This window comes from Adiantum capillus-veneris, chromosome 2 (genome assembly GCF_014529385.1).
Source record: "Adiantum capillus-veneris isolate H3 chromosome 2, ASM1452938v2, whole genome shotgun sequence".
Lineage (NCBI taxonomy): Eukaryota > Viridiplantae > Streptophyta > Polypodiopsida > Polypodiales > Pteridaceae > Adiantum > Adiantum capillus-veneris.
In genome coordinates this window covers 68,011,944-68,028,252 of record NC_140932.1, presented here as the reverse complement: position 1 = coordinate 68,028,252, position 16,309 = coordinate 68,011,944, and the positions used below count along the sequence as shown (strand labels likewise).

The following is a 16,309-nucleotide window of genomic DNA, read 5'->3' as shown; positions in this document are numbered from 1 at the left end:
ACCATTGTATTGTCCTTGACCTCGACCTCTACCAAAAACCAAGTACATACCTCCTCTTTCTCTCTGCGGTTGAGGACAATCAGGTGCATAGTGCCCTTCTTCTCCATAATTATAACACCTACCTAGCAGTGGCCGTGCCCTGCCCCTTGCTCCTCTTGATTGTCCTCTATCCATGACACTGAGCCGCAACTCCTACATCTGCTCGGATAAATCTTGCACTGGGCGCACCCAATTTTGTGGCACAACAGCTACACCTCGAATTCCATTATTTTCTTCATGTGCAGTCTCTCTCGGACTCTGCGGTTGAACATGGGCCATCGTCTCGTAACCTGACACACCCTGCTCTATCTTCTTCTTTATCTTTCTGCTCCTCGAATGTGCAATGGCTACCGCACCATTATAATCCTCTGGGCTTTCGAAATCAACTTTCTCTCTCACCGTGGGATGCAGACACGCCATGAATTTGTCGAGCTTGAAATAGTCTCCATTATCCAATTGCATGGCTGCCGCTAACTCTGCCCAACACTCTTCAAAATGACCAAAAAACAAATTGAACTCTTCACTTATGTCTTGCTTAAGCGCCTTCATCTTTGCATCCATTTCGATTGGGGAAGTCTTCTTGCGGAAGTCGTGAAGAAACCTTGCCCGTAGAGCAGGCCATGCTGGCTTCGGCTCACCTTCCAATGCATCGTACCATGCTTTATCTCTACCACGCATTACCAGAGGAAAAGTCTGCGTTTTGCTATCCTCGTTCAGCATACGCAACGATAGCATGTACATCTCAAAATCTGACATCCACTCGTCAGGGCTCTCTTCGCCTGTGCAAATCGGTGCATAGCTTCTAGCTCCCATGACTTCCAACGTGAAAACCCGCTTCTCTTCGATCAACTGGGATCAATCAGTGTGCTCCTCCGTGGGGGCACCAAAAGATGGAGAGGGGGAATGGGGGAACACACCTGGCACAAACACAAAGACCTCTCTATAGCTCAGGGTATCCACAACACCCCTATCCTCTTAGAAAACACCTTCAAAGAAACAATCTAGACTAGCAAACCACCGCCTGTCGATTTCTATTGCTCACACACTCTACAAACCACCACACAAGATACACCTACTACCACTGCATGTCTCCACCCTCACACATGCACACAGCCACTCAATCTCTCCCTCTCACTCAAAACACCATCGGTCCAGGGGGCACACACTTCCACACAACCGGCACTGAGGAGAAACATGAAAGCAGGAGAACGAGAAGGGGGGGAGGGGAAACAACAGCACGGGAGGAAACTATGGCTTCATTGCACTTCAAAAAACATATACACGGGCTTGCACTACCATCACCATGGCCATTTTCAAGCAAAAGTTACAAAGGGGCTAGCTTGCTTGAGAAATCCACTTTGCAAGCTTCAAACGGCACCTCAAAAGGCCAAGAAAAAAGCCCCCAATTTGATTCATTTTTTACTTTTATACGGGGGGTCTTTAAATTGGGAATTTACAATTCAATAGGTCCACCTGGCACCTTGAATTGGTATCTTTGGGAAAGGGGGCACCGCTTTGCTCTACCTCTCTCCTATTCACTCTTTGCACTTGGGGGGGGAGGGGCATTAGCGATGTTGCTATTGCCCCCTAGGCACTTCATTTTTTATTTTTCATTTTTCACCTTTTACCCTCTTTTGGTTTAGCCTTATACTGCTCAATTTTTGACTTTGAATCTCTCCCTCTATCCATCCGACTCCTTCTTGGCTCCCTTTTGGCTTTGACCTCCATCTTTTGACCCTTGGACTTGGTTTGGCTTTATCTTTTCCCTCAGCTTGGATTTGTCCGGCCCCTAAGTTTGCCCTTGCTCTTTTGGTTCTCCCCTTTATCCTTTCCTTGTCCGGTACCCTTACCTTTGCATTTGCTTGGCCCGGACGCGCTTTGCAATGTCCACCCTTTCTCTCGCTCTCTATGTTGCAGGACTCACCCCTTACCTGAGGGGGGGAGGCAATAGTGATGTCGCTATTGCCCCCTCTCTCTCCTTTAAAATAAGAGCGCCCCATGGGCTGCACCGTGGGAATCACCCCTGCCACATCATCACCTCCATCTCGCCACGCGGCCGCGCTATTACGCCGCCGCTGCCCGACCAAAACTATCGCGAATCCGCCCAAGACGTGCCACGCGTAGTGCCACCGCCACCAACACAAGCGCGATCACCACGGAGCTCTTGGAGCTCCCTCTCCACCTTGTGATACCAATGAGAGGTACTTGCCCCAGCCCATAGAGGGCGTGATATTCGGGCTACTTTTTGCATGTGGGTTCACTCGCGAGCCATGTGGCCGCTGCTGGCCCATGGCCTTCAAAACCCTTCAAAATTTCAAAAAAAACCCCATTTTAACTTTTAAAAAAACCTTTTTCAGGTTTGCATTGGGTGCTTTGCTATGCATTGCCTAGTTGGCCTATACAACGGCCGCCAAACCCAACTACCAACCCATCGTTTCCAGTTCCAAATCCTCTGCGTCCTGCCCCATTTTGGGATCTACAATGTCGTCATTTGAGGCAGCAAAAAAACCAAAAAGCATCTGCAAACCTCTCATTGTCAAATGTTTCTGAGTTCGTCTTGCCGTATCTTGCCGACTAAGCATCCGATTGACATGCTGTCGATTCGTGCTAGCTTCACCTAACGCACACTTCCACCGAGAGCCTTGGCGAGGCTCAAAAGACGCCATATGGCACATTTTCCAATGCGATCAAGTGGGCTCAGAATTGGCCCCGAAAAATCTTCAACTCACCTTAACTTGCTATCCACAGCTCTGGTTTGCCATCCAAGAAGACCGGCATGCTCCACAACTCAAGCTCTACACATGTATCTACTCACACCTGCCTGGGCCACCTGTCCCTAGCTGCCCTGTCTGTCAGGGATATGCTACACACCCTTTCTTTAAAGTGCAATATCTTGAGCACCGGGGCTCCGTTTGACGAGCCGTCTGGACCGGCTTCTAGAGCACGCTGAACTCTACATTCTAGAGCTTTGAATTTGCATTTTGGACATCTTTATCTGCCACCCCATCTGAACCATTCCGCTTCACTTTTGGCCTAAAAAACCGCATCACCCATACTTTCCCGCTATCCTTTGGCTGTCAAGGGCCTTGGCACCTGCCCTAGCCTTCTGCACTGCACTCGACTGCACCCTTTGCGTGGCATAGATGACCTCTTAGCTTTGACCAACTTTAGTTGCACCAATGTGTAGAACTTCAAGCCAACATCATCATTCGTGGTCAGCATCTCTTCTTCATCTTCAAACCTAGCTATTGAGAGCATATCTGCAACAGGGTTATCTCTACCTGCAATATGAAAAAATTCAGGGTTAAGAGACTTGATATACGCTATCCATCCTAGCATGGCAATGTTCGGAGTAGAGCAATTTGCAATCATCTCTATCAGTGGCAAGCAATCTGTCTCTACCACAACGGTAGCTCCAATAAAGTATTCTTTATCAATCCTTAGAGCAGTAGAAATCCCCCAAAGTTCCCTCTTAACCTGTGGATATCCTCGTTGACGAGAATTGAGCACCTTGGCCCCAAATCTCATTGCATACTTGTGTCCTTCAGCATCATCTTGACCTATAGCCCATTCAATACCTGTCGGGCTAGTGTCAACTGTTAAAACAACTGGTTTGTCACATTTATAATCAACTTTCCTCAACGTCGGAGCCTCAAGAAGCATCTTCTTTAATTTCTTAATAGCTTGTGTGTGAACTTCTTTCCAAAAAAACCTCTTACCTTTTCGTAGCAATTGATACAGCACCTCTGTAACATGGGCAAAGTGTGGTAGCCAAATATTATAGAACACACACGCGCCTAAGAATCGACAAACCTTAGTAACTAAAGAACATGTGTCCTTCATCTTTTGGATTGCTTCAACTTTTGCAGGACTTGGCCTTCTTCCTTCATAACTGCACATGTGTCCCACAATTAAGACCTCCTTAGCTCCAAAAGTCGATTTTTGACTTGAAAGTGTTAAGTTAACTTCTCCAAGCCTTGATAATATAGCATCACAGTTAGCAATATGTTGAGCAACAAACTGTCTGCACCCCCTCTGGTCTTTTTCTTCATCTTTTGAGCCTTCTTCACAGCCCTTAATTGGTAGATCATCAATGAAAGGCATGGTAACATGTGGGATAAAGTCCCTTAATATCTTATTCATGTCGTTCATCATATGAGCTACTGAACTAGTAGCACCCTGTGGTAGAGTGCACATCCTTACCAAACCAAGAGGAGTACGCATTGTAGTAAGATCTCTACTCTCCAAAGCTAACTGGAATTGATCATATGCTTAATAAAGATCGCCCATGGAGTAAATAGATCTACCTGCAAAGGCCTCAACAAATTCATCCACAATTGGGCCAGTACCCACATTGCGAATTGTTACCTTGTTAACCGGTTGCATATCCTAAATGAACCTTAATGTGCCATTTTTCTTCGGAACAGTAAACCATCGATTAGAATACGGAGCACATGACGGCTCCAAAATTCCCATTTGAATCTTTTCATTGAGAAAATTGATGAGCTTTGCCAAGTGAGCTTTAGGAACTGGAATAGGACGCAAGCTCCATGGCATGTGTGGAACAGTGAAAATAACCATTGGTGAAACAACACTCGGATCCACACACCCTATCTCACTTGGCTCAAAAGCAAAATCTTTACCATGTTTTTCAAGCATACCTTGAAAACATTTGATCTCCTCTTCATTGAGGAAACCGTCTTGACCAACCTTCAGCTGCTACAGTGTCTCCTTAGTAAACTTATGCCCTATGTTCTTCGGATCTCTGAGTATAGGATGTCGAGAAGCCTCCTTGATCATCCCATCACTTCCTTTTGCCAGCGGTGTAGCCATTGGCCTCACTTTCTTTACAACAGTCTTGTATTTGGGGTCTACCTGTGCTTCAACAGTTTCACTTGAATCATCTTCAATATGCATAAGTGCTTCATATGAGCTTCACTCATCATACATGTCCATTGAATGAACCTTGACTACTTCAGTTCCACTTTTTAACCTGTTTTGCCTGATCTCTTCAAGCACTGACATAGTATCTTCATAAGAAATCTCTTCAAAGACTCCTGAAATCACATCATCAGATTCAAGCACATCACAACCATGCAATTCACTTTGAATACCAGAAACATACTGTTTTTCCCACTTTGGCAGATCATTAAATTTTCTGAAAGAGATTGAACCTTCAGATGTTAACCCCAAAACCCCCGAAGAGAAAGCTTCTCTTTGCGAGAACTTCTCCTCACTTGTACCACCATAGTCCCGTTTTATAATGGAAATCTGAGAAAATCGTGTGCAAACCTTTGTTCTCTAAACTCCTTGCGTATCTTCGGCATTGGATGATATCTTAGACTCTCCTTATTCCTAGCATGGTCAACACATACAGTCAAGAATTGCACTGCTTTCTTCCCATCATGGCTCTGAACCCTAGCATAGGCCGAGCCATCATCCAGCACTTTGGTTTCCATTCGCACAGCCGTAATGTATGGTTGCCCCATAATTAAAGGATAAGAGGAATGCTCCTGTAGAAAGAAGTTCTGCTTGTCACAGACATCCCCTACAGTTACCTTAACGTTGGCACATGCACCATAGAGGTCTCCTGGAAGCATATTGGCAGCTTGAATCCGCCAACCATGGTCTACATCAATAGGATATTTCCCCTTTTTGTGCAAGCTTTTAGCCATCAAATTGATCTCCGATCCATGATCTATGAGTGCTTAGACCGGTTCTTCGATGTTGCCAAGCTTTAGAACAGTTTCGGTTGTTGCTCTTGCCCAATGAGTCCTTGAAAAGTGACTCCTTGCTATGCTTTCACTATCTTTATCTTCATTGAAATGAACGTGCCTTACCTCAGGTACGGCTGGATTTGACACCACCACAGACCTTGACTCTTCTTATTCTTCAAGATTCGCCAAATACTCTTCATAGTCGTCTAGAATTGCTTCAATGTGGCGAACCGCCTGGCTCTTCACTGACTCCGGCTCCTGTTCACTTGGTATCTGCTGCTTTCTTTTGATGATATCTATTATCTCCTCATGAAACTCACGTTTGGCAATCCCCAAGATATCACCCAATGTGAGCTCCACCTTGCTATTCATAATTTGCTCTTCAAAGACTTTCTTTAAATCTGTAGCTAATTCAATGTCAGACTTGAGCTCATAAGAGGGTCCCCTGGGTTTACCTTGCTTTTTGTCCTTAGGTGCATCCTCCATCACCACTTTAGGAGCGGGCTTAGGAGCAGGACTTTCTTCTTTCTTGTTGTTGAACCTCGTTGTCCTCTTCGATGTCCAGGAGCTTCTTCATCTCTTTTCCACTTTTCCTTCACCATAGCCTCATTAGCTTGAGACTTCGCAATGAATGCATACACTGAGAGGGAATCCATTGGATCATTCCACCCTGTGGTTTCTCGAATTGAATTCCCTACTTGCCGCAGCTTCCCATAAGTTACCTACCAGTTTATGATGTCTTCAAAGCATAAGGCCATAATTGACCCTTGGTACCTGCACCATCTTCATCACCCTTCCTGCAGACTTGGAGCCCATAAGTAGATGCCTCCACAAGAGCAACATTATGCTGAATCTCATCAACTATCTTCTTCGTGCTACCCCTACCAAAGTTCAGGTGGAGCATCTCACCCGTTTCCCTAAGGTGTATCTTCTTGTCCTTCCAGAAAACCACATAATTCATCACATTCCTTAACATACTTGTGGTCTTCACTATCACACCACATGCATCGGTCCCAGCCTTTGCGTGGTGGCTGCTGCGTAGGCTCCGTTGTAGACCCCTTTGCAGCTAGACCATCAAATTTAATAGCTTTAAAATTCAAATTCAATTCTTGAATACCTTTTACCAATTCGTCAAGAACTGGCTCCTCCACTCTCGGTATTGCCGAGGTTTTTTTCTCTTTAGGTTCCTCCTTCGCAACATCCATGATGTCAGCCACGATCATCTTGTCGACTCTCATCTATCGTTTCACGATCATATTGACTGCTTCGGTGACTACCTTCCAGTCGGATGTTAAGCCCAATTCTCCACTTGGATCCTCTAGCAACTGCTCTAAACTCTTCTGAAGTCGAGGATCAGCAGCCTGATGAACATCTCAACCTTCTGATCCCTCATTGAACGTTGCTCTATCGAAGAAAATTGCTCAAATTTTTTCTCAAATTCCCGCATTAACTCTCGTGCAGACAGATTTTTGTTCTTCTTCTGCACCCACTTCATGAAACTTTGCCTGGTTACTATTTGAGAATCCTCCAGGAAGTATTCCTCCTGAAGCGCCTTGTTGAAATCCTGCCAATTCGGTCCTTGAAGCACCTGAATTTCTTTAATTCGACTCCTAAGTTCCGGCTCAGCAATCAAATGGAACCCTTCTACTGTGTTATGATCATCAATTCCATTCTCTTCCATTGCATGTTCATAGATATTGCAGAATTTGCTAATATCCCGGCCTTCAAATCGATGCAATTTCTCGATAAGTGTGTGCCGAGCTTTAAGGATCCTCCCCTGCAAATTGTACTGCTGTTGAGCAGCTTGCTGTTGTTTCATGTAAGCAGCAAATTGCTGCATCATTTGCTGCATGGCAGCCTCCTGTGGTCTCCACATCCTTCTTCACCAAATTGCTCACCCTGGCTCGTTTGGAGTCGGGTTCACCAAGAATGTCGGGGGATAATTGTGCGAAAGGTGAGTCGGGAAGGCAACGGGCCCCTAGCTGTGAGAGGTGCGGAAAACAAGGTGTAGCAGATACAATTTAAAAAAAGTAGTCCATTTAATCGACAAAATCCATGATTAATCAATCACTAATGGAGGTTAAATTATCTTTACAAGAAGAAATCCTAGCTTAATCCAGGTGCTAAAGAGAAAAATTGATATAATTCTACTTACTCTGCCTTCTGCTTCCTAATTCGAATGGACACTGCTAATGGTTTGAGATTAGGCTTAGTTTTGGCTTATGGCTTGGCTTGAGGGCTTAAGCTTAAAGATTAAGCGAGCTTAAGAGCTTGTAGACATTAATAGGAATCCCGAGTTTAAAGATATGAGGAGCTTAAGAATATTAAAAGCTTAAGACTTAATGATTACCAGGATTAAGAGCTTCCACGCTTTGGTTTATGATGCCGAGAAGAATTCCCGATGATGAAGTGAAGGACTCCGAGCTTAATGAGCTTGAGATTAGGAGGAGTTTAAGAATTCCCCGCTTATGAGGAGGATATTCGGCTTCGAGATTATCAAGAGCTTAAGAGATTATCCGATGGAGAGAAGAGCTCAAGGTTCTTGAGCTTAGGAGGAGATTCCGAGCTGAAGGAGCTTCAAGATATGTGAAGGAGATTAGGAATAATGGGCTCATGAGGAGGAGGAGGTTAAGAATTTTCAGCTATGGAGGTTTGAAGATGGTGCTTAAGAGGAGGAGCTTCAAGATCTAAGGAGATTATGAGGCGGAGAGAGCCTAATACACTATTCCCCTCCTTTTTTAGGTTGCATGCTGCCCCCTCTAAAAATAGCCTACCCATTAGCGATGTCGCTAATGGGTGGCTGACGTGGCAAGAAACGTCCCCCATGACGTGGTAGCCTAGCCGAATGACCAGCACGGAATCGCGCGGGAGTGGTGCCAAAATGGCTCGCGCCGACGTTGTGATCAACTTTCGCTTTTGCAGCATCTTCATCCGAGCTTCACGGCGGCCAACGCGATGATATTCCCTTCTTCTTGGGCCTTCTGCACCGTGTTAAACGCCATGGCTCTCTTTTCTTTATATGGCTTCACACTTAAGTTAATTGGGTGCATTGGCCTTGGGCAACCGGCCCTGCTTTGGGCGGCCAGTTTAAAGCTTTGGGCTTGGAGGGTTTTATGCCCTTGTAGGGCACCACATTTGGCGTACATATTGGCAAATCAATTTGGGCGGCCACTTAACCGACAGGCAGCCACTTTATAACTCATGTGGGCGGCCATTGGCCATGGGTAGACCTTGAGTATGGGCGGCATCCGGCCTTGTTGCCTTTTCTTTCTGGCGGGCTTATGCCTTGTAAGTGCACCACATTCGACATACATATCTTTAAGCTGCAAGTATAGGTGATTACATTGAAGCAAGGCCTTCCCATCACATCCGATAAAAAGTATCAAAGTTACTTTCCTGTCAGTCAGGTATTACCAATACGACCACTTCCGGCCAAGCACTACATCAAATGACATCCCGTTCATGAGACTCCTCAAGCTATTTTTGCTCTCGCATCCCAAACCCTGGACAATAGACAAAACTTCCAACTGAGACACCGATCGAGCCAACTAACTGGTACGGAACTGGCCCCTGATGACTTTTTATCTGCCAATATCTTGGAGACCGGGACTCCGATCACTGATCTGAAAAGACCGACGCGCTCCCGATGCATTCATTTCATTTTTATTTCGTCAGCTGCTGTTGCCTAGTCTGGCACGGATCTGCTATCGACTTGAGCTTTAAACTGCCATAACTTCTTCATCGTAGCTCCAATCGACGAGCCGTAAAGACAGGCCGGTAGAGCACATCGAGCACTGCAGTTCTAGGGCACAATACCCCATCCATGTTCAATTCAAGCATAACACTTTTTAGCATCATTAAGGCATGTTTTGGCCCTTTCAGCCGCATTTGACATACAGTCACCATTAAACTCGGCCTGCAACCAGTCCTTAATCACTATTCATTAAACATATAAGCTTCAAACAAACTTAATGTGTATTTTCCTGGCATCTTTCTTTCCATGGGAGCGGAGCTGCACAACAATGGGAACTTAAAAAAGGGGGGAGGGTAGAAATAATTGACGGGCTGGGTGGTAGGATTAGTCAAAGGATAAGGGCAAGGGGAGGAAAACTGGGGAAATTTTATGGACGACTTTTTTTTTTGAACGTTCAAATGAGGGAAAAGGAGATTTGACGGGCGAGGGGATGAAAAAGTGTGCAACGCTTATATTTTCAACAATAAGACTTAAGTGTTAATAACTTCCAAGCGTGCGGAGCACATTGTACTAGAAAAAGAGGGGGGTAGGGCGGGGGGGGGGGGGGGGGGGGGGGGAACGAGAGGTTTAAGGTTTTAGGTTTTGATCTTGGGATGTACCAAACGCGTTTCGTTCCTAAAGGAGCTCATCGGTGGTAGTATTAGGGAGATTTAGAATGGGCTAGAGGGGAGAGGATGTTCTTATATAGGAGGGTGTGGGGTTGGGAGAGACAAAAAAAGAGGACGCGGGGAAAAAGTTGGTTTTAATTTAAAGGAGAATGTACTTGAAGGTGGTTTGCTAGGCTGTTTCCTACCGAACTAATGGAAGAGGGGTGTGTGGTGACTGCCAAGGGTAAATTGTAAGGGGTAACTTTTTTCGGGGAAAGAGTATCCAAAAAAAAAGGGAAAAATAAATATTAGGGAGACTTTTTTCATGATAGATTTTATTATTTTGGTTTGGGTGGGGGGGGGGGGGGGAGGCGGGGGGAGGTGTTAATCTATAAGAAAAGGGGAAACATTAGCAGCAAGATCTGCAAGGTTTGCAAAAACATAAGTACTTTTATGGGGCAGGGTAAGAACAATGAAAGAAAGTCCTAATAGACCTCTTGCCCTCTTAAGCTTACTAGTGCATTTGTGTTTCCCTATTCCATTTTATTATTTTTAAGCTTAAATTCCTGAGACTTCCTCCACTATTGCAAATTTTGTAATATTGAGCATATGGATTATTAAAGTTCACAAATCCTCAAGTATGATCTATTCAATATATATAACCCTTTTGAATTTTTGTAATACTGGACATACGAATTGCAGTTTACAAATCCTTTAACGAACTCGTTAAAGGATTATAGAAGCCGAGGAGGGAGAGACGAGCTCTGATAATTTTTGTATTATAATTTTTGTAATACTGGACATACGAACTGCAGTTTTGCAAGATCTGCAAGGTTTGCAAAAACATAAGTAGTTTTATGGGCAAGGTAAGAACAATGAAAGAAAGTCCTAATAGACCTCTTGCCCCCTTAATCTTACTAGTGCATTTTTGTTTGTCTATTCCATTTTATTATTTTTAAGCTTAAATTCCTAATTCCTGAGACTTCCTCCACTGTTGCAAATTTTGTAATCTTGAGCATATGGATTATTAAAGTTCACAAATCCTCAAGGATGCTCTATTCAATATATATAACCCTTTTGAATTCCTTATATAATGGAGCAAGAAATTTTGGTGGAGGGAGTATGATACATTATCGTAGATGTCTTTTAGTACCAGAACTAGATTCAGGCCCTACGCCCACATATAGACACCTTAATCATCATAAAAAAGAGGTTTTACCTCATGTTTCTTCTCTTTCTCTTTCATTTTTTGATTGATTTCTTCCTATTTCTACGTTATGCTGGCTTGCTATTCATTGGATGATCCTCTTTTTCTCTCTCCTCAATAAGGTCCTTTAAATGACCTCTCAAATTCCCTAATGATGCATATAGAACCCACAATGAAGGTTGTATTTGAGAGGTGCCATTAAAGAGAGGCCTCAGGGCCTATCTTCTTGGATACATCTTCATCAAAGGATTTAAGTGGTAATAACTTCCAAGCATGCATAGCACTTTTTACTAGAAAAAGGGGGGGGCGGGAACAAGAGGTTTTAGGTTTTAGTGATTTGGTCTTGGGATATACCAAACACGTTTCGCTCCTAGAGAAGCTCATCAATGGTAGTAGTAGGGAGATTTAGAATGGGCTAGAGGGGAGAGGATGTTCTTATATATGAGGGTGTGGGGTTGGGAGGAAGAAAAAGAGAGAGGAGGGGGGGGGGTTTAATTTGAAGGATAATGTACTTGAAGGTGGTTAGCTAGGATGTTTCCTACCCACTAATGGAAAAGGTATGTGTGGTGACTACCAAGGATAAATTGTAAGGAGTAACTTTTTTGGGGAAAAGAGTATCCAAAAAAAGAGCAAATAAAGTATCAGGGAGACTTGTTTCATGAGAGCTTTTATTATGGGGGGAGGAGGAAGTGGGCGGAGAAAGGAAAAGATTCTTTGGGGAGAGTATGGATCTAAAAAAAAGGAGAAACATTAGCCGCGAGATTTGTAAGTTTTGCAACATAAGTAGTTTTATGGGTAGGGGTAGGAAAAGTAAAAGAAATCCTTAATAGACCTCTTACTGAAGGGTGTTGGAAGAGAGAGAGAGAGAGAGAGAGAGAGAGAGAGAGAGAGAGAGAGAGAGAGGGAATCTTTTTGCACAAATAGTGTTGGGACACTGAAATGTTTTTTGATGAATTAGGGGAGTCGTATATGAAAGGTGTATTTGAGGAGTCATATCTAAACAAGTGGTATAAAGGGGAAAGGTGATTTTTATTCAAAACTTGGTAGCGATTTCAAAAGGAGTTGAAGGTGTACATTTGGTAGAGATTTACATTCATGAATGGGGGCGGGGGTTGTAAGAGAAACTAAGGAGCAAGGGGGGAAGAGATTGATTCAAAAATACGATGCTCTGGGTGTACTTTTTTAAAGAGACTAAATTGGGAATGTACAATCCAAAAAAGGGGGATGGGGGGACAAGAAGGCCCTAATCCCTCCTCCCTCTTCCGTTTCATTGTAGACACCAAACGCGTTTCGCTCTTAGAGGAGCTCATCAACAGTAGTAGTAGGGAGATTTAGAATGGGCTAGAGGGGAGCGGATGTTGTTATATAGGAGGTTGCAGGGTTGGGATAAATAAAAAGAGAGGGCGGAGGGAAAAGGGTTTAAATTAAAAGGAATGTACTTGAAGGTGGTTAGCTAAGATGCTTCTACCCAAGTAATGGAAGAGGAGTGGGTGGTGCCTTCCAAGGGTACATTGTAAGCGGTAACATTGTTGGGGGAAAGAGTATCCCAAAAAAAGGGGGGAAAAAATTTAGGGTGTGTGGGTGGGTGGAGAAAGGAAAATATTCTTTGGGGGAGAGTGTAAATCTAAAGAAAACGGGAAACATTAGAGGCAAGGACTAGGAGAAAGAGAGTTACGCTATCTACAAGGTAACGCGGAGAAACGCAAAGAGTTAGCTCACGGAGAAATGCAACAGTTAGCTCGCGGGGTGGGCAAGTTGTTGGGGGGAGCTTAAATAGGGATAGTTTGGACATTGAGAGGCATATGATTGTGACTATAGTTAGGTGGTGAAGAAACGACAAAAATTTGTACGTAAGAGAAAACGAAAAGGTGGTGATTCCAAAAGCCGTAAGGGGAGTTAATAGTCGTCCTAAGAAGTAAAACTAGGACAAAAAGCTACATACTCCACGATTAAGGCTTTCAAAGCTTAGGAAAAATCTTTGGTTTCTAGGATAATGGATTTCAAAGATTGAGGGGTTAAAATAAAGATGGAGTAATCTTCGAGGCTACAATAAAGAGAGAATTTTAACACAGGAGAACGAGAACTTAGAAAAGGGGAGAGGGAGGGGGGAGGGGGTGAGGGGAGAAATAATTGACGGGTTGGGTGGTAGGTTAGTCAAAGGATAAGAGCAAGGGGAGGAAAAGTGGGGAAATTTTATGGGCGACTTTTTTTTTTTGAACGTTAACATGAGCGAAAAAGAGATTTGACGGGCGAGGGGATGAAAAAGTGTGCAACGTTCATATTTTAAAAAATAAAACTTAAGTGGTAATAACTTCCAAGCGTACGGAGCACTTTTTACTAGAAAAAGAGGGGGGCAGGGTAAGGCGGGGGGGGGTGGGGGCGAAGAACGAGAGGTTTAAGGATTTACCTTTTGGTCCTGGGATGTACCAAACGCGTTTCGTTCCTAAAGGAGGTCATCAGTGGTAATAGTAGGGAGATTTAGAATGGGCTAGAGGAGAGAGGATGTTCTTATATAGGAAGGTGTGGGGTTGGGAGAGAAAAAACAAGAGGACAAGAAAAAAGGATTTTAATTTTAAGGAGAATGTACTTGAAGGTGGTTAGCTAGGATGTTTCCTACAGAACTAATGGGAGAGGGGTGTGTGGTGGGGGGGTTGTGATTCTAAAAGAAAAGGGGAAACATTAGCAGCAAGGTTTGCAAAAACATAAGTAGTTTTATGGGCAAGGTAAGAACAATGAAAGAAAGTCCTAATAGACCTCTTGCCCCCTTGATCTTACTAGTGCATTTTTGTTTGTCTATTCCATTTTATTATTTTTAAGCTTAAATTTCTAATTCCTGAGACTTCCTCCACTGTTGCAAATTTTGTAATCTTGAGCATATGGATTATTAAAGTTCACAAATCCTCAAGGATGCTCTATTCAATATATATAACCCTTTTGAATTCCTTGAGACTTTGTCCACTATTGCAATTTTTGTAATACCGGACATATGAACTGCAGTTTACAAATCCTCAACTATGCTCTATCCATATACTTTTGCTAGCTGAAGTGTTTTGCTTTAACGTATATACGATAGTGAGTTCTATCGAGAACAAATTTCAACATTGCTATGGCTAGGACGAATTGAACATTAGATCTGAAGTTTCTTAATTTGTAATATATAGAGGAATCCAATACTATAGAGTTAGTGTTTCATTCGTCTTTCCGATGCATTAATATCCAGGAAGGAAAGCAACTTAATCACATCAAAAATTTACATCCTCAACCTTGATCTTCCAAGGCTTTGTTGAGACTCAATCACTCTGGAGTGTTCTTATGGCACGCTAAATGACATAACTTCACAAAATTGGCATTCTCTCTACACATAAGTGTATGAGAAAAAGCATCAATGGTGCCATTGGGACGTCGAGACCTTCGGGTGGAACTTGCAAAAACCATGATCCCTCACTAGGTTGGGGAGTTGTGTATGTAAAACCCACAATGATGGCTGTATTTGAGAGGTGCCATTCAGGAGAGGCCTTAGGGCCTATTTGCTTGGATGCACCTTCATCAAAGGACTCACTTCATGGTAGCAAGAAAAGTGTGGGTGGAGTGGCACAAGCCTTGTGTATATTTTTGATTCCCTTAGAGAGACAAAGTCCTTTGTGAAATCGTCGCTCAATTAGGGAATGACCATCTCACCATTGAAGCTGCTTGGGACCACCTGCTGAAGCCTTATGTGTGATCACATGTAACCCCCTTTGAGAGGCAGTGTCAAGATTGAGGGGCAAAGTGCAATAAGCAAGAAAGGGCCAAAGTTCTTTCTGACATCTAGGAGAAGCCGGTGCAGGTCCCTTGATATTTAGGGAATGAGCATGTTACCTCTCCTGGATGGTTTGAAGCTTGGGTGCCCAAGGCTTGAGCTTAACTACCTGGGTTTGTTGGCCATGACATGATGACCTCATGTATGCTTGTGAGGGTTCTGGGAAAGAGATAATTGCCTGATCTTGGTCATTACGGATCTGCTGCAATGGCTGGCATTCCTGCTCATTAGAATCTCCACTCCCATTGCTTTCCTCTTCAGTGAGAGGAGCCACCCTTGCGGCAGGAGTAAAGAGCTTGCATACGTGGTGTACTTTGGGAAACATATTGAAACCCATGGCTTTGGTACTTGAAGGGCTGACCTTCTTGGAAAGCTGGTGATGATGATAATCGAGAAGCTTTGCAAAGGAGAGGAGCTCGTGGGGGTTGAGGCGAGTGTGCAAGCGGAGCATGGGGAAGAGCACGTACATAGAGTCGGGGTGGGCGTCAGCGTCGGCGGTTAAAGGCGTGGCACGCTTGCAACCTGCAGTAACCTGGAAGTCGGCCGGGTGAAGCTGGGCTACAAAATGGCCCGGTGGGAACTCAAGCATAAGCTCGCCCACCTTCATGCTGCTTCCGGACTCCACCAGCTCTATATCCACCACACGTCCCTGCGTCGCCTGCACTACACTGATGACGGTGGACGTGGGAGCAATCTCTAAGGAAGCGCGGCCGCTGCTGCTGCTCACGCAGTTGCCCATGTCCTGCTTGCAGACTGAGTCTTGGAACAAGAGCAGGGAAGCCTAATTGCTGATAATTATATTAGGCCGGCAGAGAAGAAGAATTGAGGTGTGTGCAGAAAGATGAGAAGAAGGGGCTTCTCTATATAATGCAGGATTGACGAAGGCGCAGAGAAAAGGGCTGGTGGCTCCCGTGATCAATCACCTGAGTGGTGGTGCGTCCACTGAACAGACAAAGCACGTGGGGAACGGTTGTGAAAGGTGACGTCTTAGCAGTAGGCGTCACGTATAGCAGGAGGAGGAGACCACGGGCAAGCACGACGAGAACAGAAGGCGGCAAGGCCTAGCGGCAGTCGCTGTTGCCTTTCACTTTCCACTTTAATGCGATCCCTTCAATCGGGAACCAATGGTAACGGAATCCCTTGTCTCACGAACGACAATAATTGACGTGTTCTGCCGCTTTTCCTTCATGTATTTCGTGCATGACA

The 16,309-nt window shown here is 44.3% G+C and overlaps 1 protein-coding gene across 1 annotated transcript; it reads right to left on the bottom strand.

Moving 5' to 3' along the window:
* Positions 1 to 14,519: 14,519 nt before the first annotated feature.
* LOC147462924 (uncharacterized) lies at positions 14,520 to 15,961 on the bottom strand. The gene has a single exon (XM_086527776.1). It carries the CDS (start codon positions 15,840 to 15,842, stop codon positions 15,159 to 15,161), a length of 684 nt encoding a protein of 227 aa, XP_086383902.1. The 5' UTR covers positions 15,843 to 15,961; the 3' UTR covers positions 14,520 to 15,158.
* Between the last annotated feature and the right edge of the window lie 348 nt (positions 15,962 to 16,309).

Excerpts from the sequence above, each read along its gene's own strand:
- LOC147462924 (XM_086527776.1), bottom strand. The coding sequence starts at position 15,842 with ATGGGCAACTGCGTGAGCAGCAGCAGCGGCCGCGCTTCCTTAGAGATT.